This window comes from Drosophila grimshawi, unplaced genomic scaffold (genome assembly GCF_018153295.1).
Source record: "Drosophila grimshawi isolate 15287-2541.00 unplaced genomic scaffold, ASM1815329v1 contig_311, whole genome shotgun sequence".
In the NCBI taxonomy this organism is placed as follows: Eukaryota; Metazoa; Arthropoda; class Insecta; order Diptera; family Drosophilidae; genus Drosophila; species Drosophila grimshawi.
Genome location: NW_025063098.1, coordinates 14,673,396 through 14,698,507, shown reverse-complemented (window position 1 = coordinate 14,698,507; position 25,112 = coordinate 14,673,396). Strand labels below are relative to the sequence as shown.

The following is a 25,112-nucleotide window of genomic DNA, read 5'->3' as shown; positions in this document are numbered from 1 at the left end:
TATTTTGGTTTCTGCACTGCGAAGCATTCGATTGTTTATGGAAAATTTTCACAAATTGAGTGTACAAGTTTTCAAGTTTTTTCTGCGTTTCTTGTACATTTTTTGCCCACTTTGGTGTGTGGTATGTGAAAATGAATGTGAAAAATTCTTCTCTGTGTGTGGCAGTGCCCCCGTCGTAACGTACAAAGAGCACACACCTAGTGGTTGTGTGTGCTTGTGCCTCGTTGAAGACGATGGTGCGCTCTGACTGGGCCCGAAAAACTGTTCAAACGCTGCTCGCTGGCGCCACTCACCACTCACCATTCACCAAAACTCACCACTCGCCACTCGGCTCGGCTACTGCTGCCCGCAAATTTGGCGTGTTGAATTTTTCTATATTTTTTTTTTTTGGCGGCCGCAGCGGAAAGTCCCACCAACAACACTGGGAAAATAGCGGGAGCGTTGCCCACATTCGCTCAACACTCAGTGCGCTCTCTTTCTCGCTCTCTCTCTCTGCCTGTCTCTCTCGCGTCGCGATACTCCCGCTCAAGCTGACAGGCGCCCGCTCTTCTTGTTTTCCGTGATGTTTTTGTATTTATTCTTTCTTTTTTTTTGGCGTAATAGTGATGAAATTATGAATCGCACAACGATTTTAAGCATCGATATATCAAATAATCGGCATGTTATCCTTTTCATTCAATTTATCGTCATGTATAAAATAAAATATCTTTAGGCCTTAAAGCGTTTAAAACTTTAAAGTCTATGTTAAATAATGAGTTACAAAATGCACTCTTAAAAAACTATATATTGCTCGTTTTATTTATTTGATATTCAAATTCACTTACCTGCCATATAAGAAATCATTTCTACGAAATTTAACTTACAAAATCTATTTGTAGCTTTAAAAACTACTTGTTGGTCATGGAAATCCAATTGGAATTTGTATGAAGTTGCTTGCATTAAGCGTAGACAGCAACACACTCTAGCCAGTACAGCAACCATTTACGCATTATATCGCTTAACCGATATTTGGCACTGTGACCAATAATTAAATCATTTTAAATAATAAAACGTTTTTGAAATGCATTTATTTTATTATATTCTTTATTAGCATATATGTGTAACAAATGCCAGCAGTTAAAAATTAAGCGTCATTTTAAAAGATGATGTGTGAATATAAATATAAATATATATATATATTTTTGTTTTTATGAGTAGCAATGAAATTTAAATGTTACCACATTTACTTGAGCACGCAGGTATTTTAGAATTCGCTTAGCTGTACTAAATAGTTTACTTCAAACTATGTACGTCTATATAGATATGAATGTATATATATGTGGGAGGTTTAACGATCTAATAAATATATCCAGCGCCGTGAGGCTTGTAGACGGCATCACATTGCATCTCAAAGGTACAATAACCTCTGTTGTTGTTAAATGAGGGTTAGTTTTAGCTTTATAAGTAATTAGTTTGTCTATATATATATGTACTTTTTTTGGGTCAAATAAAATTTGTCAAGCGTTTGTGGAATGGAATAAGCTACGAGTACATTTGAATAAATATTTTTAACAGCATTTATGTATATAAAAGTTTATAGCTCCGAGCACTGTATATTCATTAAAATAATATAAGACAAATACGATATAGATATAGATATATATATAGTGTTTTTTTTCGATTATGTTGAATACAAATACACGCATACATTAAGGCGACTTTTATGGTAATTGGTTTTCGCATTTTTGTTGCATTCTAGCCAAGGCCGTGATCGTCGAAGAAACTTTGCGGTGTTTCATCCTGTAAAATGGAAATGCGTTCTTCATTATGTATCTCTCGGAATTTAACTTGATTGAATATGCCAATAATAAAGGAAATTATATCAATAATTATGCTACACATATCTTCGTCTTTTTTCTCTTTTTTTGCAAAGTAAAATTACAGGAAACTAAGCTAAGGACACCAAAATAGGACAAAATCAGCAGGTGGGCAAATAAAATCAAATTTTTGATAGTTTTCTTCTTTTTTTTAGAGCAAAGCAAGAGAGATAGACAGATAGATAGAGTTAGAGTGGAAGAGAGAAATTGAGGCACAATTAAATGTCAGCGCAGTGAATCGAGCCAGTGTCAAACAATCATATTACCAATAACAGCAATCAATAAGCTATAATTATCATAAATTAAACAAAATTAAATTACAACAATAAAGTAATCACCGTTCAACCTTACCTCTAAGCATATTACGTACATAATTTTACATACAAATACACATACATACAATTTTGGTGTTTTTTTTTTTTTTTTTTTTTGAAAATATTTTGTTTGTTTTTATTATTGAATATACAAAACACAGGAATTTGGCTATATTGTACAACACACATAAACGAAGTTAACTATATATAGATATAGATATATATATTTTTTTGTATATAAACTATTGGTTTTTATATATTATTAACTACTAAAAGTTTTACATTTCATTTATCATTTGCTTCATCTTTTTCCATCGATAAAATTTAAAGCTTACTTTTGCTACATATTGCATTTTTTCCCTATTTTCGAGTGTTATTGCCCAATTTATAACTACAAATAAAGTTCACATTGCTTCTTAATTTGAATGATCTCGGAATGATATTGACTTAATAAATAATGTTTTGAAGAAAAAAAACGCTCATGAGGAGGAGGCCGGGGGGAGGGAGTATTAGCGTTTTGCATGAACTTTACTCAAGACTAAAAGATGAAGTGTGGTGGAAAACCGCGCCATAAATGCCGAGTTGAGTTGAAGTTTGAATTCTCGTTAGCGGTTTTTATTTAGCCTTGCTACGTGAAAATACTAATTGCACTTGAATATTTGCTTAAGTAGTGAAAATAAAGTGATTTTTGTTTTAGCCTTAACGTTTTAACAGCACACACACACACACAGCTACACACACACAAACTTTTTTCATATATGTGCATTGTGAGTTGCATTTGCTGCTGTTGCCGAGTGTATGTGTGTGTGTGTGGTGTGTGTGTATATTGAGGCGTGCTTGCTTGTTGGCGTATATGTGTGTACGTGTGTGTGTGTGTGTGTGTAATATTAACTACATTCTACGTAATGGCTTTCTTTTAGAGTAGTCCAATGTCTCTTAAAGTGCCCTCAACAGCTTCGTCCTGGAGTACAGAGAATATAAGAACAATAAGAACAAGAAGTGTACAGTTACATAGATAAAAGACGTGTTGTTGTTGTTTTTGTGTGAGTGTCAATTTGCTTAAAAGAAGAAGAACGGCACAAATTGTTGGCTTGGTGTATGCGTGTGTGTGTGTGTGTGTGTGAACAATTATTTGTACATTTGTAGTAAGTATGTGTGTGTTTGTGTATGTATGGCGTATATGTATTAGAAGCGCGCAGGGGCGGGACAAAAACACAAACTACAATCACTTTTGTGTGGATGTGCGTGTGTATGTGTGCAGCTGTCGAAGACGGGCAAAGCTTTGCTATATTTACAGCCTCGAGTTGGATTTTCCAAAAGCAAAGTAGAATAACAAAATACTCAGTCCCCAAACTAATATTTTTTACTGCTTAGAATCAGACTTTCAAAACTGTAGTGCTAATAATTACATTGTTATTGAAATTCGTCAAATAGCTATGTTATATTATTTTTCTTTTTCTTTTTGTGTGTTTTTATATATATATATTTTTGTATTATCTTTTTACACTGTTTTTTTCTTGTTTTTTTTTTCAACTTTTATTTAGTTTAGATACTCATTGAAGTCCTGTTGATGGTTGTATTTAACATCGATATATGCAGTGGCGGGTAGGGTAAGCGTTAATAGTAATAACAATAGAGAGAGGGTATTTTGGTTACACATTTAGATATGCAATGTAAATAAAAGTATTGTAGTTATGTATCTTGCAACAATTGAGTTTTAGTTTAATTTAGTTCAGTTAGTATGTATGTAATTACTACAGCACATTGCTACAAAACCAACATAAATATATATGATAAATATAATATTGTACATATTATGCAATTACAATAAAAACAACTACAAAGATCATGCAAAACGATTCAATTGTTACCTCTCCTCGATTGTTTTTTTTTTTAACAGGAATATTTTACTAAACATTTGACTACAATTGAATGGCAAATGTTCTATTTAACATATATATTCTAGATGTTTATATGGATGGACGGAACTACGTTGGTTTCTTTTATATAGGATATTTAGGATTTACAATTATGGCAAGCGCAATACTTTGTTAAAAAAAAAACGCATTCATTAACTTCTCATAATTATTAGCTTTTTTCGTTTTTTTTTTTTTTGTTGTTTGGCTTGTGGGCAAATCAGAACATAAATTGAGATGCGCATGAGGCAAGCAATGACAAGTAAAAAGGCAAAAATAATCGACAATTTCAATCGAGTGTGTATCGTTTTACAAAATATACTCAACTTAAGATTAAAAACAGTTTCACTGAATATATATATATATATTTATATACAAAACACGCAGCATTTCAGTTAACAAAAAGCTATTGCAGTGAGTAAAAGAACTCTTCTTGCTGTTGTTTTTTATGTGTTTTGTTTTTTGGAGTTGAAAATTCATAAGTAATATTAGATTCGTTTGCACAAATTAGAGAAAGTAAAGAGAGTCAAACAATAATTAAGTAGAGAATTTGAAACCGTATTTTAAGTGAAATGCATGAAATGACTTATAAAATTGTATATATGGAAACAAACACTAACAACATAAAAATTAAACAAAAAAAAACCAGCGAGTTGAATAAATATGTAGAACAATTAACAATATTTCCGACATAGATATATATATACATATATATATATATATATAAATATATATAAGATATAGATGTACTGATGTACACAACAGTATGCATTAAAGATCATATGTCTCGGGTGTACTGACCTCTTGTAGCAGATCCTGTGAGGCAATCGCTTTGAGGACATTTTTCTTCGATGTCTCCTGGATCTCGCCACCAATCAGCAGTTCATCCAATATGAAATAAGCTTTCTCAAAATTGAATATGATATCCAATTCGCATACCTGCAAACATAAACACCACAATATTAACTCATAAACAATACACTTTCAACAGATAATCAAACTATGCTAAACTTACGCTGCCAAAATACTTATCCAAGAGCTCAACATAACGGTGAATTATCTCCAGGGTCAGCAGCTCGTTGTCATTTTGCTCGATGGCGCAGCAGAAATATAAGCTGGCATAACTACATCATACATAGCAATAAAGTTAACACCAATTAATTAAAACATTAACCAAGAACAGATAAAATTATGTTTTTACCGCTTATAGACAATCTTGCAGTCTTTCCACTCGAGGAACGAGCACATTTTCGGCTTGCGGGCTAATATCGTTGTGACCAGCTCGCGGGTAATCTTCTTTTTGGTCTTATCGGGATAGGCCATGTACCATTTTTGTAGCCTCAATTTGCCCTGACGACTGAAGAGCAGCATGAACAGCATCTGTCGACACAATGAAATACAAATAATTAACATCGCTTATTGGCAAAAAAAAAAAAAACGGTGACTCAGGTGAGTTGCGCTGGCCAGCGAAGCAGTTCAAATAGACCTTTTTAAAGCACATTAAACAAGCACAACTAGCCACTTAACATTACTGACCATTATAACTATTGCAGCTGTGTGATTTTCTTTTCTTAATGGGCCGCAGTTATTAGAAATATTAACAAAATTAGACTTTTTTCACTCAGTACATAAAAAATTGCTTCTTCTATAAAGTTACACATTCACCACGGCCGCATCAATCAGCTGTAGGTCCAGGCAGGTGAGAATGGTTAAGAGATTTAGTGTGTTATCGATTTCAAAGTGAGAATGTTTAAAAAATTTAGTTACAAATTATTTCAATTTGCTAGTTCCCCTGCTCCAACACAAAACAAAATTATTATTTGCTAGACTTTCCACTATAAAATACAAATAATTTATTGTGTTATTAGTACATAATATAACACATATGAACAGCGGGAATATCAGCAGTGCTGCTTAGTGGTTCATTCTTGTGGCAAACAAATGAAACGTTCTTTTAGTTCATTTAGTTCCTCTTTGATCAAAATAAAAGCGACGTTGGCAGATTGCCGTTTGCGCAGCTGTTGTATTTAAGGCGTGCAATTTCATAATTTGCGTTTAGTTTGCGAACGAATCAACATACAGGCAAAATGACCATTAAGCTAAAGGCGAACGTTAACAATCCACCCATAAGTAAGTCTTTGTCAAGTGAATAAATATGCTTGCAATATTGTGAGGTTATGGCGAAATCATTGCGGCCTGCCTTTTATTTTTATTTATCTATTTATGTACACCGTTTATCTAAATATTGCATCAGTTTTCAATGAATAATATAAATACACTTCTACAGGCGGTTTGGCAACGGCGCATTTGATTAAGGCAACGGTGCCCGTGGAAATCATTTGGAGCAAGGAGACTTCGCTGCAGTTTCCCGACAATCGCATCCTCGTTTGTCACTCGAACAATGATGTGTTGCGGGCGCTGGCACGTGCTGCACCCGATTATCAGCTGTATGGCGAGACTGCCATCGAGCGGACACAGATCGATCATTGGCTATCGTTCTCGCTGACCTGCGAGGATGACATCTCCTGGGCGATGTCATTCCTGGACAAGTCCATTGCGCCGGTCACATATCTGGTGGCCAATAAACTGACTATTGCCGATTTTGCGCTGTTCAATGAGATGCACTCCCGGTACGAGCTACTCGCCGCCAAAGGCATTCCGCAGCATGTGCAGCGCTGGTACGATCTGATTAACGCCCAGCCCTTGATCCAGAAGGTGTTGCAATCACTGCCGGAGGAGGCGCGTGTCAAGCGCAGCATCAACACTGAGCCGGCGCCAAAGTCAAGTGGCGAGCGCAAGCAAGAGGGTAAATTTGTTGAGCTGCCGGGCGCTGAGATGGGCAAAGTTGTGGTGCGTTTCCCGCCCGAGGCATCTGGTTATCTGCACATTGGGCACGCCAAGGCGGCGCTGCTCAATCAATACTATGCGCTGGCCTTCCAGGGCAAGCTGATCATGCGTTTCGACGACACCAATCCGGCCAAAGAGACGGTCGAATTTGAAAATGTCATCCTGGGCGACTTGGAGATGCTGCAAATCAAACCAGATGTGTTCACACACACCTCCAACTATTTTGATCTCATGCTTGACTACTGCGTGCAAATGCTCAAAGAGGGCACTGCCTATGTGGACGACACGCCGCCCGAGCAAATGAAGTTGGAACGCGAACAGCGCGTTGCATCCGAAAATCGTTCAAATTGTATGTTTATTCTTGAAATTCTTAATATAACCTATGTCAATCTCATGTCTCCTCATTCCCAGCTGTTGAGAAGAATCTGTCGCTGTGGCAAGAGATGCTGCAGGGATCTGCGGCTGGCCAAAAGTGCTGTGTCCGCGCCAAGATTGACATGTCCTCGCCCAATGGCTGCATGCGTGATCCAACAATCTATCGCTGCAAAAACGAGCCACATCCGCGCACAGGCACCAAATACAAGTGAGTCTAAACAAAAACCAGATCCAGCTTCTTAATTTGTTATCAAAATATATTATATATTTATATATTACAAATCAAGATGCTTGATCAGTCAGTTTAGTAAAAGTCAGTGATTTTCATTTTGTTTAATTAATTAAATGTATTTAAATAAATAGATTAGATTAGCATACTAGCTACAAAGGTCTACGGCGCTGTGGTATTCCTGTGCGTGTAGAAAAATCTTAGATTTTCTCTAACGAATTGCTAGATAAAAGATATTTGTATACAGTTTATCTTTTGCCTAGCTGGCTTTAAATGTGGAGACTTCATTTCCTGCGAGATTAATACAATTTTTCACTTTTTATTAAATTTTGATCCCATTTTCCTAATTTTGATCATTTCATTTAGAATATGCCAACTTAAATGATCTCAATAATAAAATTTTGATGCATTTTACAATTTTTTAATTTTGTATTCAATTTTCCTTCCTTATTTTCACAATTTAGATTAGCTGTCAATACAGCAGAGTATAAATTAAGTTATATTTTCTTAGTAGTAGAAATAAATGAAATATTTAAAATTGTGTTCCTTGCTAATGAGAACTGTTTCATATGTTTAGGGTGTATCCCACGTACGACTTTGCCTGCCCCATTGTGGATGCCATTGAGAATGTGACGCACACGCTACGCACCATGGAGTATCACGATCGTGATGATCAGTTCTATTGGTTTATTGATGCACTGAAGCTGCGCAAACCTTACATCTGGGAATATAGTCGCCTGAATATGACGAATACGGTGCTGTCGAAACGGAAACTAACATGGTTTGTGGACTCGGGTCTGGTGGATGGCTGGGATGATCCACGATTTCCTACTGTGCGCGGCATCATCAGGCGTGGCATGACCGTCGAGGGCCTCAGGGAGTTCATCATTGCGCAGGGCAGCAGTAAATCGGTGGTGTTCATGAACTGGGACAAGATCTGGGCGTTTAATAAGAAGGTGATTGATCCCATTGCCCCGCGTTATACGGCACTGGAGCACGACAAGCGTGTGATTGTGAATGTGGCAGGTGCGAAGCTCGAGAAGATGCAGGTGCCCGTCCATCCCAAGGACGAGAAACTGGGCACCAAAACGGTAACAATGGGTCCGCGCATCTTCATTGACTACGTGGATGCTGAGGCGCTCAAAGAGGGCGAAAATGCCACCTTTATCAACTGGGGTAATCTGCTCGTCAAGAAAGTGAACAAGGATGCCAGCGGCACAATTACATCTGTAGATGCAGCACTCAACTTGGAGAACAAGGACTTCAAGAAGACACTGAAACTAACCTGGCTGGCCGTCGAAGATGATGCCAGCGCCTATCCGCCCACATTTTGTGTTTACTTCGATAATATCATCAGCAAAGCGGTGCTCGGCAAGGACGAGGACTTCAAGCAGTACATTGGCCACAAGACACGCGACGAGGTCCAAATGCTCGGCGATCCCGAGTTGAAGAAGTGCAAGAAAGGCGACATCATTCAGCTGCAGCGTCGCGGCTTCTTCAAGGTGGACAATGCCTATGCCCCGGCCAGCCCCTACACAAATGTCATCTCGCCCATCATACTCTTCTCCATACCCGATGGCCATACCAAGGACATGCCCTCCTCGGGCCTCAAGATCAATGCGGCCCCAGCACCGGTTGCTAAAACAAATGTAAGTAAAGCAAAACGTTACTTTTTGTGTATCAGAAACAATCCTCGGAAACATAGAAAGGGTATATTAAAAATAAGGAGAAATGGAGTGCGATTAAGAGGGGTGAGTAAGCTTAGGAATATGCCGGAGAAAGACTGAGAGTAAGGTTGACCTACAAATGGAGAATAAAAGAAGGCATCTTGTGAATATCACAATTATTTTTAAAACATATAAGCCAGACTTGATTTGATTTGTACAGATCAAAAGCGTTTAATATCTGAATATTTATTCAATTCAAGATAAATATCAGATTTACAAGTATATTCGAATATTTTTCAGAATATTTAGTCTTAGGAATATCACTATTATTTTTACAAATTACTACAAAATTCATATCAAAATATATGGGATGGACTTGAATTGATTAGAATTGCATAGAAAAGAAAAATATTTATTATCTTTGTATTTATTTCAAGAACAATATCAGAGGATTTTTGGTATGTAAAAATATATAATCCAGACTTGAATTCCTGAGAATCGTACAGAAAGCACAGTTCTAAAGCGTAAAATATCCAAGTAAATATTTCAAGATCAATATTAAATTTACCATAGAAAGGGTATATAAATATTTTTCAGTATTATTAACCCATAATATAAATCACGCTTTAATTTGCCAGTCACCAAAAACGCAGTCACCGGTTTGTCAAAGCTTCGCAGCTCTAACGGTACAAGATAAGGGCAAAAACCAGTTATAGACTTTGCTTACGATCGGTTTTGTTACTTCACTTTTCTTCTTCTTTCTGCCATACCTTTGCTGAGCGTGCAAGAAGAAGAAGCAAACATTGGTTTGTTGGTGAAAAGTACTTTTTGTGTTCGCTGCTGACACGTATTCAAAAAAATAAAAATATAAATAAATTAATAAAAGAATAGTTAAAAACGTTCTTTATTTGCATTGATTTTGAGCCATTAACTAATTGTTCACACTATTTGCAGGCCGCCAGCAACAAAACTGCCAACGCAGCAACGAGCAAAGCCGCCGAATTGGACAAACAAATTGGCCAACAGGGCGATTTAGTGCGTGAGCTGAAAGCCAAAAAGGCAGCCAAAGATCAAATTGACGTTGCCGTCAAGAAATTGCTAAGCCTCAAGGCGGACTACAAGGCAGCCAGTGGTCAGGATTGGAAGCCAGGCCAACCGCCACTAGCAACTGCAACTGCCGCAGCTGCCCCGGTTACAGCCAACGACGCAACTGATATAAACGCCAGCATTGTGAAGCAGGGCGATTTAGTGCGCGAGTTGAAGGGTAAAAAGGCACCGAAGCCCGACATCGATGCAGCTGTTAAGCATCTGCTACAACTGAAGGCTCAGTACAAGACGCTAACTGGACAGGACTGGAAGCCAGGTACTGCTCCAGCTTCAGCTCCAGCTGTACCTAATGCTGCTGCTGATGTTAGTTCCGCAGACGTTGCCGGTCTGCTAACCCAAATAGCTGCCCAGGGTGATAAAGTGCGTGAGCTCAAATCAGCTAAGGCGGACAAGCCAAGCATTGATGCGGCCGTCAAAACGCTGCTCAAACTGAAAGCCGACTACAAACAGCTCACGGGCACTGACTGGAAACCAGGCACCACAGCGCCATCGGCTGTTGCTGCTGCTGCTTTCAAAGTCAAGCAGGAAAAGTCACCGGAACCGGCAGCTGCCAGTGCTGTGGCCACTTTGCTGGGCAAGATCACGCAACAGGGCGACAAGATACGCGAGCTAAAGTCAACAAAAGCGGAGAAATCGCTGGTCGATGCCGAAGTGAAGGTGCTTTTGGCACTAAAAACGGACTACAAGAGCCTGACTGGTCAGGAGTGGAAACCGGGCACAGTGGCACCCACTGCGGTTGTAACTGCTACCATTGACCTAACCGCTGAGCAACCTAACACTGACGACGTTTTGGCCAAAATCCAAAGCCAGGGCGATAAAATACGTCAACTAAAGTCGGCAAAAGCAGCCAAGGCATCTATCGATCCTGAAGTGAAAACACTTTTAGCCCTGAAAGCAGAGTACAAGAAGCTAAGTGGCAAGGATTGGACACCGGACGCCAAGGCCGAAGTCAAGGAGGAGATGGCACCGCCAGCAGGCAATGAGCAGCTGACGCTGGACATTAATGCTCAGGGCGAGAAGGTGCGTGCCGCCAAAAGCAGCAAAGCCGCGAAGGAGATCATCGATGCGGAGGTCAGCAAGTTGTTGGCACTCAAGGCCAAATACAAGGAGGTAACCGGCACAGATTTTCCCGTCGCTGGTCGTGGCGGCGGCGGCGGCGGCGGTGCTGTCAAGAAGGCACCCAAAGAGCCACAGCCGAAGCCGGCTAAGAAGGAATCGGCAGCAGCAGCTAAACCGGATGCCTCGTCTGGCGTTAAGAAACAAACCAGATTGGGTCTGGAGGCCAGCAAGGAGGACAATCTGCCCGAGTGGTATTCGCAAGTGTTGACCAAAGGCGAACTGATTGAATACTACGATGTATCCGGCTGTTATATATTGCGTCCCTGGTCCTATGCCATCTGGAAGTCGATCAGGAACTGGTTCGATGCCGAGATTACGCGCAGTGGCGTCAAGGAATGCTATTTCCCAATCTTTGTTTCAAAGGCGGCGCTCGAGCGTGAGAAATCCCATATTGCTGACTTTTCGCCAGAAGTCGCGTGGGTAACCAAATCAGGTGAATCCGATTTGGCGGAACCAATTGCTATACGTCCCACCTCCGAAACGGGCATGTATCCGGCCTACGCCAAGTGGGTGCAATCCTACAGAGATTTGCCCATCCGCCTGAATCAGTGGAACAATGTTGTGGTGCGTACAGAAAATGATAACCCAAAAAAAACCAAATTGATCCTTGTTTGTTTGCTTTTTATAGCGCTGGGAATTCAAGCATCCGCAACCGTTCCTGCGCACTCGTGAGTTCCTCTGGCAGGAGGGTCACTCGGCATTCGCCAACAAATCGGAAGCCGAAGCGGAAGTACTCGAAATGTTGGAACTGTATGCGCAGGTCTACACGGATCTGCTGGCCATACCCGTGGTCAAGGGCCGCAAGACCGAGAAGGAGAAATTTGCTGGCGGCAACTATACGACCACGGTGGAGGCATTCATTTCAGCGTCCGGCCGGGCCATCCAGGGTGCGACCAGTCATCATTTGGGCCAGAATTTCTCCAAGATGTTCGATATTGTGTACGAAGACCCGGAGACGCAGCAGAAACAGTTTGTTTACCAGAACTCATGGGGCATTACCACACGCACCATCGGTGTCATGATCATGGTGCATGCGGATAATCAGGGATTAGTGCTGCCGCCGCATGTGGCCTGCACGCAGGCAATCGTTGTGCCCTGCGGCATTACCGTCAACACCAAGGACGAGGAGCGTGCCCAGCTGCTCGGCGCCTGCAAGGAGATCGTGAAGAATTTGAGCCGAGCCGGTGTTCGCTGTGAGGGCGATTACCGTGACAACTACTCCCCGGGCTGGAAGTTCAATCACTGGGAACTGAAGGGCGTACCAATACGCATTGAGCTGGGTCCCAAGGATATGCAAGCGAAGCAAATTGTCGCGGTGCGTCGTGATACCGGTGAGAAAATGACCATTGCGTTGGACGATGTGGAGAAGAAGATACCAGCGTTGCTCGAGACCATTCATCAGAGTATGCTGGCCAAGGCGCAACTGGATCTAAGCACTCACACGAAGCTCGTCAAGACCTGGTCCGAATTCTGCGATATGCTCGAGCAGAAGAATATGCTGCTATCGCCGTTCTGCGGCGACATCGCTTGCGAGGATCAAATCAAAGCGGACAGCTCACGTGGCGAAGAGGCCGAAGAGGGTGCACCAGCCATGGGCGCCAAATCCCTCTGCACACCCTTCGATCAACCAGCGCAGATAGCTGACAACGACAAGTGCATCCATCCCAAGTGCAGCAAAAAGCCCAAGTTCTACACGCTGTTTGGACGCAGCTACTAAGCCGATTACAACCTGATTCTGAATAACCCTTTTGCAATTTGATTCAATAATTAGTTGTTAAACATATGACTTGAATTGATTTCGATGCGACACACGATTATAATCGAAAACGAATTTGTTTGTTTTGGTTTTAAAAAATATATAAAATTAAAAATCTTGTCATCTTTACAATGCGGTGTTTATATATATTGCACACATTGGCGGGTTTATTACCCCCAAAAAGATCGAAACCTTGACATTTTTTCAAATTGGAACTGGCTTTCTATATGCATATTTACATATACAAGCTCAAGTTGCAGTTAAGTAGAGCGTTTTAGCAATTGATTGTTTATTGGTTTACCTGTTTTTACTACGCCTGCTTTACTTACCTGTTTTTTTAATTTTAATTTTATTCTAATTTCAGTTGTGACATTTTGACAAAATGTAAGCTTCCATCAAAATCCAGTCTAGTTCAGTAATTTAAATGACACCTATGCGAATATAATTTATACTTCATTTCTTTGTATCGAACAATTTGTTTTTAAAATAAGCATCAAAAACAAAACGATAATATTTTATTGCATTTTATTTCTATTTTAAAAGCATTTAAAATCGAATTAGTACTTTTTGTATCTTTATTAAATCGGCAATTACAGCGTTAAAACTACAATCTTGTTCTCGGGCTTGCCAGCTGCCAACTGACGTACTTAATTCAATGCATTCACTGACTGAGTAGAAAAAGTACTCAATGAAGCTTATGAATTGGCAGATTAAAAATGTATAAAAGCAAAACTCTTACTCAGAATGCGACATCCTGTTGGAAAATTTCTGTTCAACATTGAGTGAGAGAAAGAGGAGGGGCTTTCCCGACTTAAAGATACCCAGCACCCAATCAATCATAGAAAATATCTCTGTTTAATCATATGCATATTGATTCAAATTTCTGAATATATACTATATACATAAATAATTACTACATTTCTATATACTCAATATGGATTAAGGGTAATTATTTATTTATTTTTTGGCATATACAATGTAATATTGTGACAAGCACTCGTTTTACTCAATAAAAATAGTATCAAACATCGCCACAACAAAATAATTGAATACAAGCAGCTTTTTATTATGCTTATCTAGTAAATGCAGTTCCGATACAAATCCATATTGTGAGCCGAGAGAACCCGTTTGAATCAATGTAATGAATATTCAATTAGATGGAATACAGGCAAATAGACTTGTCGTTAGGGGAAAACTATTAAATAAGTGGAAGGTGTGTGACTTCCACACCTAATTAAAAAGCCGTTTTCTTGTGCGTAAGTCGATGTAAATGCCACTTGATTCTTGATACCAGAAAAGCTTTAAAGCATTCAAAGGCACATATTTGTCAAAGGTACAGATCATGTTAGCATTAAGCAGTCACCTGATTTGTTTGTTGAATGGAATTATAGTTTTATTGTATAAATAACTAAATGTTCAAACATTCGTTTGAATGCATATTTTAAATTACAACTGACATTGTTTACAGAATCTAAAGGTCAATTACCCAAATCAATATTATTAAAATTTGTTTAGTGAGTCCAATGTAAACGCTGATTGACTTTTAGGTCAAACAATTAATTTGTCTATTAACTGAAAGACTTTGCTAGATTTCCACACATGTGTAATTAATGTCTTTAAAAACTGCAACTATATGCTTAAGATTGAGATAGGCGTGTAGCTAAAATTTGCAATTTTGAATGATTAACAGCTATAAATTATTGCAAAATTAATTTTGGAATAACCACAAAATAATACACGACTCAAATTCTATTGTGATTCACACTTGTCAGTCAGTTAACTAAAAATAACAAAATCCACAATATTTACATATAATTATTTTGTAGCTGATGAAAAGTTTATTGATACGCCCGGCATATTTCATAAATTTACAGAACCACTTAGAGTTTTATTAGCCTCACGTTCAAATTATATCATCGTCATAAAAGAGACGGTCTGTTATTATTACGGGCCAATAACCAGTGAAAATACAAATACAAACATGCACCCTTGCCAAGGTCGTCAACATACTCAGTGCTGCTGGGACGATTTTGGCTTTGCGGTTGCGAAAGACCTTTAAAGAGCAACATCCTGACTGGACTGGTCGGGACTGGACTGCAAGCCAAAACGTGTGTATTTGTGTATATCTAGTGCCTGATTGCGGTTTCTCCCCGGACAGGCTCAGTAACCAGTCGCACAACTTTTTTCTTTTCTATATTATTATCGAAGCAGGTTCCAAAAAAATAAATATATATATTCCTAAATGCATAAACTGCAGTTGTGTGTGAGAATATACATATATAGATGTAAATATGTATGCGGCTCGTATAGTATATGGTTTTTAATCTTGAGGTTGGATGACATGCACTTTTGGAGTCGCATCAAGTCCGACTCAACTGGCTGGCCTTGGCAAATGTGCTGTTTGCCTGTCCTTTTTCTGGGATACTTTTTTGTTGTCGATATTATTGTTGTTGTTGGCCAAGTGGCTGAATGGCACAAAATGCATTTACATGTAGGCATTCTCAAGCGGCCTTAATTGGGTTTATTAAATGCATTGCAAGTATAGTTGATCAATTTATTTTGAAAAGCGTATGATGCAGTTTTGGGACCACCCGGAAAACAGTGTCCAGTCTGGAAAATAACTATACAAATCCCACACATAGAAACACCAATACACACACACACACACACCTGCTTAAGTGTGCTGCGCATGAGCTGCAAATCATGTTTGCTCGTGTGTGTGTGTGTGAGTGTGTGTGAGTGTGTGTGAGTGTGTGTGAGTGCATACACACATGTGTGTGTGCGACGAGTATAACTTCAAGCCAATTGCCAGCTTTGAATTCAGTCGCTGCTGAGTATTCAACAGATTCAATTCGACACATTTTTTAGCACTACCGAGTTAAAGATTAAAAAACAAAACAACAAAAACAACAACAACAACAATTACAACATCTTTTTGAGAAGCTTTAAAAGTGAGTTTTAGTTTCAAGTCCAGTTTGACAAAAATCAGTCAATGTGCTTAAGCGTGGCGTTAATCACTGAAGTAAACAATAGACAGAAAAACAAGCCGAGAAAAAATTCCTGTAGTTGTTAAGCATGCGCTAATTAGGCGCTAAATGGCAACGGATTGAAGTCCTTACGCACATTTCGTGTATCTAACACTAATGTGAACTGTGTCATTGTGGCAGTCTAATGCATTAAATACCAAAAACGCTGCTGTTGAACTTAACAATTTACAGCGCACAACAAAGAAAAAAACAATTGCAAACCAAGTATAAAATATAAAAAAAAACACACTCACACAATGCAAAACAAAACCAACAAAAAAAAAAAATAGAAGAAAAAAAACACTTAAAAATAAACTGTGTAAGTGTCTCAATTTGCGTGTCCGACTGGCGGCTGTTTGAATTTGTAAAGATTACGTGAATACCCATTTGCAGTGTGGATCTGACCCAAAGCCACTGCCGTGAGAAGCTTTGTTGCCCATTTGCCCCAAAAGCCCATTTGCCTGCCACATAATCTGTGTGTGTGTGTGTGTGTGTGTGTGAGTGTGTGTGTGTGGTTGTGTATGTGTACGCTTTGTGCACAAACATCTTAAGGCGCAATATGACAAACAACAGGCTATAATAAAAATGGCAAATATTATAGATGATACAAAATTGCATAGACTGCAAGGCAATAAAGTTTGTGCTCCAAGTCTTTTGTTTTGCAATGAATCAATTTGCAATACTTGACATTTACATTAATTTTTGGACATTGCAACATCAGCAACACGGTGTGGCATGTGTGTGTGTGTGTGTGTGTGAGTTATATCACTAATCAGTCAATTCCTGGAGAGCGCTCAGATTTTTTAAGAAATAATTGCAGTGCTGACTGCTTGGTGATTAACTTCGTAAGGAATTTGAAATACATTCAAACATATACAATTTGTTCGTAGACTCTTGTCTTAGAGGTTTTTTCTTCACATTGTATATACTTAATGGGTTTGGAAGGAGACTTTTCCCTGACACACCTAACAAAAAAATTATAACAGCCTCTGATAGGGTATAAAAAGGGGCCTGGCTCACACAGGGCGTAACAAATTTTATAGAACCTTTTTTATTATTATTGCCTTACTTACTTTTCTGTTTACTAACAATAAAGTTTAAAGCGGAGGAAGTAATAATTTTTCACTTGCAGTCGTAATGTATACGTAAGGTGGCAACCCGTCGTATACGTAATTATTATTTGCAGCAATAAAATAAAAAAATTAGGTTTATTGCCGTGTTATGTTACATTTACAGTAGCAATTGCCAGTTTTTGCACACAATTATTAGATATCTAAAAAAGCTATGCTTACTTTCATTAAAAATACTCACATCTGGTAAACCACTGACTCACTTATTAAGATGTGAGACACACATAAATAAAAACAAACAAATGAGGTGCCTGTTAACAGAGGTCTTTAAACTTGACGTTGTTTACTTAAGAAAAAAAATTTAAAGTACGGCGGCGCTTGCAGCTCATGATGGGAAACAAAAGAGTAAACAAACTCAAGAAATCCCTTCACGCCAATTACATCTAGTCAACCAAACAACAACCACACTGACAGCTGACTTTGTTGTTGTTGCTGTGGTTAAAATATTTATTTCGTAAAAGCTGACATTGAAATAGAATATTTGTAGAGTAAGTGGGTTGAGCAAACAAACTACAAGTGGGCCTCACATTAGATCTTAATTTGCAGCAACAATAAAGTCAGTTTGTTTGTAATCTAAACTTGTGCATTTTAGCAAGATCTAATAAAGTATTTATATATATATATATATATGTTTGTATATGTGTCTATTGCAGCATGGATATACTGAATAATGACGCCGATGCTGGCGTATCAGAAATCGCCAATTATTATGCCGGCAAAACGATATTGATAACGGGCGCCACTGGATTCATGGGCAAAGTGCTCGTCGAGAAATTGCTACGGAGCTGTGCTGATCTAAATGCCATCTATCTATTAATTCGGACAAAGAAGGGCGTTGAGCCAACTGTGCGGAAGGAGCAGTACTTCAAATGTGTCGTAAGTTTAAATACCAATTAAATGTTAAAACGCTTCTGCATGCATAATTCAGTGGCATCAATTAAATGGAAAACACAACCTTTAATGTCTCTTAAGCATTTAGATAAGTATGCTTCAAGATTGATTGAACAATTAATGATCATTCTCAAATTACAAAACATTTTATTCTTGTAATTAAAATTAAATTCATATAATACGTAGTAGAAACATTTAAAAAATTACCAACGATTAATTTGCACATGACTAAATTGTACTTACCAGAGCCATTAACTGTCTCGCCGTCTGCCCTTCCATCTGATATTCCACATACATTTACATACACCTTAGTTGTAAATGATACAGGTGGCTTGATGGTAAATTACTTCTGGTATGTGTCTCTATAAACATTGGATCACGAATGAGTAATTTTCGAATGCAATCGTTTTCCGGCTAATCGCCATTCTAGCGGAAACGTTAGTACATACTAATTAATTAGTTGGTTTAATAGGTAATAATTATCATTTGCTGTGAGGCTATTCCAAATAATCATGGTGAAACGCAAGATAAACTCGAAACTTGCTTTGCACATATCCGTAACAATATTACAAAATCCGTGTAGCAATGAAAAAATGAATTACATTTGGTGTGAACGCTTATTATTATAACCTTACTAACTGGTTGAAAATATATAGTTCTGTTTTTAATAGACCTGGTAATCACTTGGTTATTTATTTAATTTAACTTTTTTCAAGTTGTCCTCCATTTAACTTTGACGTAAATTACACGAAATTAGCGTAACACAAAGTAGCCAAAAATGAATGCAACAATCCATTAAACAGTAAAACACACCCAAAGACACAACAAATAAAGACAAAACCACTGTGTGTACTATGTACGATATATGTGCAGCATTTATAAGTCAAGGTAATCATTATCGGTGACGAAAAAATCCAAAAAATTACAATGACTATTAATATTTGTACAGTGCACAGTAAAGACCAACATGGCGCATTAGGCTAGCCGATTCTTGGCAGCTACTCCAACTCCAACTCGGACTTCAACTCCAACTCCAAACATCAACGCGTACTTGACAACTTGACTAAATCGCTTGGACGGTCGGCTTGGCTTAACATGAGTCGGCTTAATTAATGACCGCCTTCATTTTCCCTGTTAACTCTTGCAGATTTTTAACAAACTCTTTGAGAAGCATCCCGACATCGTAAATAAGGTGCGCGTTATTAAAGGCGATGTGCTCGAGCCGAACCTTGGCCTGAGCGCCAATGACATCAACACATTGGCCAACAATGTGCAGATTGTGTTCCACTGTGCGGCAAATGTGCGCTTCGATCAGCCACTGCGACCGATGGTCAACATGAATGTCGTTGGCACCTTAAAGGTACTTCAACTTGCCGAGAAAATGAGCCAATTGCAGGCTCTGGTCCATGTGTCCACATCATTCTGTCAGTGCAACGAGGGTTCCGTGGAGGAACGCGCCTATCCAGCGCCACAGAATCCCTTCGATATAATCGAAATGGTCGAAACGATGGATGATGCTGCTCTGGCGGAAATAACTCCCAAGTATGTACGATTTGAGAGTCATCTGCAAATATATATATTTGTATATATATATATATATATATATGCACCCAGAAAAAAATTCTCTATACTTTGGGCTCCAAGGGTAACTCATCTCAATTATTCAGAAAATATTTTCCAAAAAAACACTGGGTTTCTTTTTTTTTGGAAATTTCAAAGTATATTTTTCTAAAATTAAGACATTTTTAGAATTTTTCTTGTATTTAGAATACAATTTTTTTTTATTCCTATTATTTTTTTGAGTGTCTGATTAAATGTATGTATTTGTATTTTACAGATTGCTCAATGGCTTGCCCAACACGTATGCTTACAGCAAGGCACTCTCAGAAGATCTAATTTGCAGATATACCAGAAAGCTGCCTGTAATCGTCACAAGGCCTTCCATTGGTATGTAGGTCCCCCCACCCCTGTGCCAGTATAAACTGGTTGCTGCAGTTGTGGTTACGTTGTTGGTAACACCCTTTTTGTTTTTTTTTTGTGCAGTGACGGCAGCCATAAGCGAGCCGCTGCCAGGATGGATCGAGGGCGTTAATGGGCCAACCGGTCTGATGGTTGGCGCCGCACGCGGCGTCATACGTTCCATGCACTGCAATCCGGATTATAAATCAACAGTGATCCCCGTCGACAAGGCCATAAATGGCATGATACTCTGCGGCTATCAATGTGGCAAGGTCGCTGCCGAATCACAGACGACAGACAAACAGAGTAACGTTCAGTTTTGCAACCTGTGCATCCCCAGCAAGACACTGATGTCCTGGGGCGAGAGCATTGAGATGGGTCGCCGATTCATCTACATAGCCCCGCTTAGTCTTGCCCTTTGGTATCCGGGTGGATCGATCAAGCAAAACTATTACCATCATCTATTTTGCGTCATATTCTATCACTATCTACCTGCCTATTTTATAGATTTTTGGATGCTGGTCTTCGGCCAGAAGCCCTTGTAAGTGACGACTTATGGGTTTTATGTCGATTTAAGGTTAAGTTTGTCTGCTCTTATTTCAGCTTGGTAAATGTGCAGCGTAAAGTCTCGATGGGATTGAAGCTGTTACAGTACTATACAACAAAAGACTGGGACTTTAGGACCGAACGATTTCTGGAGATGTGGAACAAGCTGAATAGGACAGATCAAGACATTTTCGACACATCGGTTAGCCAAGTCAACTGGGAGCTCTACATTAGCAATTATATACTTGGCGTTCGCAGATATATTATAGGTGAAAGTGATGATACATTACCACATGCAAGGAAGGTTCTACGCCGTCAATATATCCTTGACTTGGTCAGTAAGATTCTGTTCTTCACTCTGATATTTTGGTTCTTGTGGACGCATTTGGATGGTTTTCTGGAAAAAAGTGATGCATTTATACGATCATCACTATATAGTATTTATAATGAACAAAACACAACAGCACAAGCTTAATTATATTGTTAATATATCAATAAATCGCTTTAATATTAATTGAATTCAAAAAAACAAGTTGTTTATGATTAAAACTTAGCTTTAGATGAATGTCTGTAGAAAAATTATGCTTTTATATAATCACAGTCAAAACATTAACAAAACTGAATCGATTTTCAAAGAAATCATAAAATGCTTGAATTAAAAATATATAAATTGAAATGCGCGCCGATGTTGGAAACCGCAAGTTATCGATAACAAACCATCAAAATTGAACAATCATGTGCAACTGTACTATCGAAAAGACTACTCAATAAGGCATCGATAGTTTTTATACACCTCTAGCATTTTTGGCGTTCAATTTTTTTGCGACAATTTACAACGTTTTCACCAATTTATAAAAATGGACGTTGACAAAGATACCAACGTAAGTGGCGTGGAGCTCACCGAAGCCGAAAACGAACTATATGATAGACAGATTCGACTTTGGGGCTTGGAGTCGCAAAAACGGTATGTTTGCCGGTTAACTGGCTAGCCTCCATTTTTGTTGTATGTTTTGGGTATTAAATGGAAGAAAGACATAAAAAAGATTTTATGTTTTTTGTTTAGACTGCGCACGGCCAATATACTAATTTCCGGCCTGAATGGACTGGGTGCGGAAATTACGAAAAATATTATATTGTCTGGCGTGAACATGGTGAAACTGCACGACGACAAACTGATCACCGAAGAGGATTTCTGCTCACAGTTTCTGGCGGCGCGTGAATCGTTGGGCAGCAATCGAGCGGAGGCATCGCTGACGCGGGCACGTGCCCTCAATCCCATGGTCGATATATCTGCGGATACGCAACCATTGAAGGAGAAATCGTCTGATTTCTTCAAACAGTTCAATGTTGTGGTTATCAGCGGCGAGAGCAACAAGGAACTGCAGCGCATCGACTCAATTTGCCAGGAGTTGGGCATCAAGTTCTATGCCACCGATGTTTGGGGCATGTTTGGTTTTCATTATGCCAGCCTTCAAAAGCACAGCTACGTAGAGTAAGTATAGATGGAGAAATAAATATATATATAGATTATAGAATTTGCTCGTTTTTATTTTAGGAACGTTTTCAAGCACAAATGCATCTCGAAGCCAAACGAGAAAGTTAAATATGAAACTATCTCCACGCCAAGGCAGTGCGAAGTCGAGTATCCAACTTACATAAATTGGATTGACTTTGATATTACTGCACCCAAGTATGCGCGTAAGTTGAAACGCGATGGACCTGGCATTCTGTTGTTGCGCATTCTCCAAGTCTTCCGCAGCGAGCATAAGCGTGATCCCAGCTACAAGACCAGGGAATCGGATATTACGCTCCTGAAGAAAATCCGTGATGAAGTGCTGCCAAATTCGTCACTGAGCAACGAGGCACTGGAATTGCTTTTTGCCCAGATTTCGCCAGCTGTGGCTGTCGTTGGCGGCGTCGTCGCCCAAGAGATTATCAAAGTGGTGACCAAAATGGAGGCACCCCATCGTAATTTATTTATATTTAATCCAGAAACCTGCATCGGTTATGTGGAAACAATTGGCGTCAGATAAGTCAATTTAATTGTTCGAATAAAGCCGAATTCTATGAATAATTTCATTTAAAATGGTTTTCTTGCTATTCTCTGGAAGAGATTCAGCGATGCCTTCAAATTGAATCTTTATTTTTGACTCAATCCTTATACGAAATTAAAACCAACTCGATAAAGTTTGCATCATGCACATGTGTTGATTTAATACAAAAAGCACATATGCAAAATGGAAATTAAAGGGGGAACTTATATTATCAATTTGTGAGAATTTCAGCAGCGCGATTCTCCATAAGCTTTTCCATATTGGTGATCGCTCCCATCCAAGTGTCCAGGGTGCTGGCCATGCCAACAATTTGTGCGCGATTCAGCACACGTGGCTGCACCCAGGACATGTTAACAACGCCAGCGACCTGATCAATCTCACCGCGCACCAGATCGAGGGCCAGCGCCTTCATGATCAGATACTCGACCTCTTTGGCCGGCAACTTGGTCTCGCTGGCGATATCCGCGAAAGAAATGGCACGCTCGATGGCCGAGCGCTTGAACGTCATTTCCATGAGGCAGAGCAGGGATATCTTCTGGCGCAGCTTCACCTCCTGGGCAGCCAAATCGGGTATTTTCGACCAAATCTTCTTCATGGCATTGAATCTGAAGAAAGATAACAAGTTATTAGATATAAACCAAGTTCAATTTCTTGAGAGGCACTCACTTGTTGATGTCGCCCATGTTAAATGCCTTGAGTAATTCGACGAGCCATTCGTTTTCTGTGTTTTGCAGCGACTCCAAAATGGGATGGGCCAACAGCTCACCAATGTTGTAGACGCCATCGCCCAGCAATGCGGCCAGTCCCAGAAAGAATGCCTGTTGCGCCCACTGATCCCGCGGATAATCATCCAGCGAGCAGCCGAGGAACTGCAGCCCACATCGATAATATTCACTGTGCTTGCCCACACGGCGATAATACTGCGAGGCGAGCATATAATATTTGCCATGCACTGGCGTCACATTGCCAGCCTCCTCGAGAACATCGCGCAACTCCTCGATGATCTTCTTGGTGGCATTCAGATCGTTCAGATTGCTCAGATATAGATTGCCCTGCATGACTTGCAGATACCACACGGCTTCATCGCATATTTTCACCTTATCCTTCATCTTCTCGAGAAAATCGATGGCCTCCTTTTTGTCGGCAATGTTGTCCACGACCACCTCAAGTATTTGGATCAGACCATATGGATTAATTCTGCAAGTTTCGTATATATTATTAGAATTATATTAAATATTGAACCGGCTGCGATTTACTTTGTTTCGAAGGTGGAGATAAAATTTTGATATAGCTGCAGTAGAGCGCTCTCGTCTTGCAGCGATTCATGGCGCACAAATGTCACCAGCTTAATAGTCAGCTCATTCCACAACCTGTGAAAACCACAAAATATTTGAATAAATAATAATAAAAACACATGACGCAGAAAATGCTTACTTCTCGTTGTGGAGCTCTTCAATCAGAGTCCATTCGGCGGCGAGATCTTTGTTTGTGGTCTTCTTTTGTGCCGCCAAGTAAGCAGTAACTGTCGCTTGCGTATTCGACATTTTTGCTATATTTGTAGCTGATCTATATTCTGAATAATAGTTATTTAATTTTTGTATAAAAAGTATGCACGTAGAAATTAGGCAGAATGAAATTGCAAATCACAATTAGGGACGCCTAAAATATCGATATAATGCCACTATCGATCACTGCGAGAATGACATTATTTTATGATGGTGAATTATCGAAACATGCAATTTGACGACATTCAGTTATTTTATTGAATATTCTGTGAACAGTTTCATGCACACTAGACTTGAAAAATGTATTATTTGAAAAATTAGTTTATAAACCAAACAGCGTGTCATGCCAGAAATCCGCATACATTCAGCAAAGACACCAACCGGATACCTAGGTGGCAATTCTAAAAGCAACTGTCTGGCATTGAATGACAGTGCTTAACTTTACACTGATTAAATATTATAAATCACTAGCCTATCTAGCAAATAAGTGCTCAATTAGCAGTAGAACTCAGCAATTACTGAAGAGAATTTTTTTTTTTAACTTCCACTCGTCTAAATGTATAAATCAATTTTCAAATCATCTGGCACGCTCGTATGATAATAACAGTAGAGTAAATGCTAATGTTAAAGTTATGCCGCTGTTCTGCACACAGTTAACGTGAACAGCTGTTCGCCAGAGCGTGGGGAGTTCAGTTCAGTGAGAACAGCTGAGCGTGAAAGTCGTGGTGCACGGAAAAAAGAGACTCTGCATTTGGCAATACCAAAAATATTTTATAAACGTGAACGCAAAGGATATAAGCCATCAGATTGCTAAA

The 25,112-nt window shown here is 39.1% G+C and overlaps 5 protein-coding genes across 7 annotated transcripts; 3 read left to right on the top strand and 2 right to left on the bottom strand.

Annotated features, from left to right (window-relative positions):
• Positions 1-1,062: 1,062 nt before the first annotated feature.
• Positions 1,063-5,753, bottom strand: LOC6567971 (AP-1 complex subunit sigma-2). 3 transcript variants are annotated; one of them, XM_001994203.2, is made up of 5 exons: positions 5,623-5,753; positions 5,288-5,466; positions 5,102-5,210; positions 4,888-5,025; positions 1,063-1,779 (listed from the first exon to the last, which is right to left on the bottom strand). In XM_001994203.2, the coding sequence occupies exons 1-5, from the start codon at positions 5,623-5,625 to the stop codon at positions 1,735-1,737; spliced, it is 474 nt and encodes a 157-aa protein (XP_001994239.2). In that variant the 5' UTR covers positions 5,626-5,753; the 3' UTR covers positions 1,063-1,734. The 3 variants fall into 3 exon arrangements, with proteins under 3 accessions (XP_001994239.2, XP_032596020.1, XP_032596021.1); XM_032740129.2 differs by lacking the exon at positions 1,063-1,779 and adding an exon at positions 2,948-3,131; XM_032740130.1 differs by lacking the exon at positions 1,063-1,779 and adding an exon at positions 4,478-4,522.
• A 309-nt stretch (positions 5,754-6,062) lies between these two features.
• Positions 6,063-13,323, top strand: LOC6567972 (bifunctional glutamate/proline--tRNA ligase). Its single transcript, XM_001994204.3, has 6 exons — positions 6,063-6,216; positions 6,374-7,282; positions 7,345-7,516; positions 8,115-9,186; positions 10,159-11,994; positions 12,059-13,323. The coding sequence occupies exons 1-6, from the start codon at positions 6,174-6,176 to the stop codon at positions 13,145-13,147; spliced, it is 5,121 nt and encodes a 1,706-aa protein (XP_001994240.1). The 5' UTR covers positions 6,063-6,173; the 3' UTR covers positions 13,148-13,323.
• A 2,737-nt stretch (positions 13,324-16,060) lies between these two features.
• Positions 16,061-21,267, top strand: LOC6567973 (putative fatty acyl-CoA reductase CG5065). Its single transcript, XM_001994205.3, has 6 exons — positions 16,061-16,137; positions 17,996-18,218; positions 19,381-19,775; positions 20,071-20,180; positions 20,277-20,733; positions 20,796-21,267. Exons 2-6 carry the CDS (start codon positions 17,997-17,999, stop codon positions 21,211-21,213), a joined length of 1,602 nt encoding a protein of 533 aa, XP_001994241.1. The 5' UTR covers positions 16,061-16,137; position 17,996; the 3' UTR covers positions 21,214-21,267.
• A 245-nt stretch (positions 21,268-21,512) lies between these two features.
• Positions 21,513-22,817, top strand: LOC6567974 (SUMO-activating enzyme subunit 1). The gene is made up of 3 exons (XM_001994206.2): positions 21,513-21,702; positions 21,802-22,230; positions 22,294-22,817. The coding sequence occupies exons 1-3, from the start codon at positions 21,596-21,598 to the stop codon at positions 22,769-22,771; spliced, it is 1,014 nt and encodes a 337-aa protein (XP_001994242.1). The 5' UTR covers positions 21,513-21,595; the 3' UTR covers positions 22,772-22,817.
• A 104-nt stretch (positions 22,818-22,921) lies between these two features.
• On the bottom strand, positions 22,922-24,444 carry LOC6567975 (26S proteasome non-ATPase regulatory subunit 13). Its single transcript, XM_001994207.2, has 4 exons — positions 24,227-24,444; positions 24,049-24,162; positions 23,459-23,989; positions 22,922-23,397 (listed from the first exon to the last, which is right to left on the bottom strand). The coding sequence occupies exons 1-4, from the start codon at positions 24,334-24,336 to the stop codon at positions 23,004-23,006; spliced, it is 1,149 nt and encodes a 382-aa protein (XP_001994243.1). The 5' UTR covers positions 24,337-24,444; the 3' UTR covers positions 22,922-23,003.
• Between the last annotated feature and the right edge of the window lie 668 nt (positions 24,445-25,112).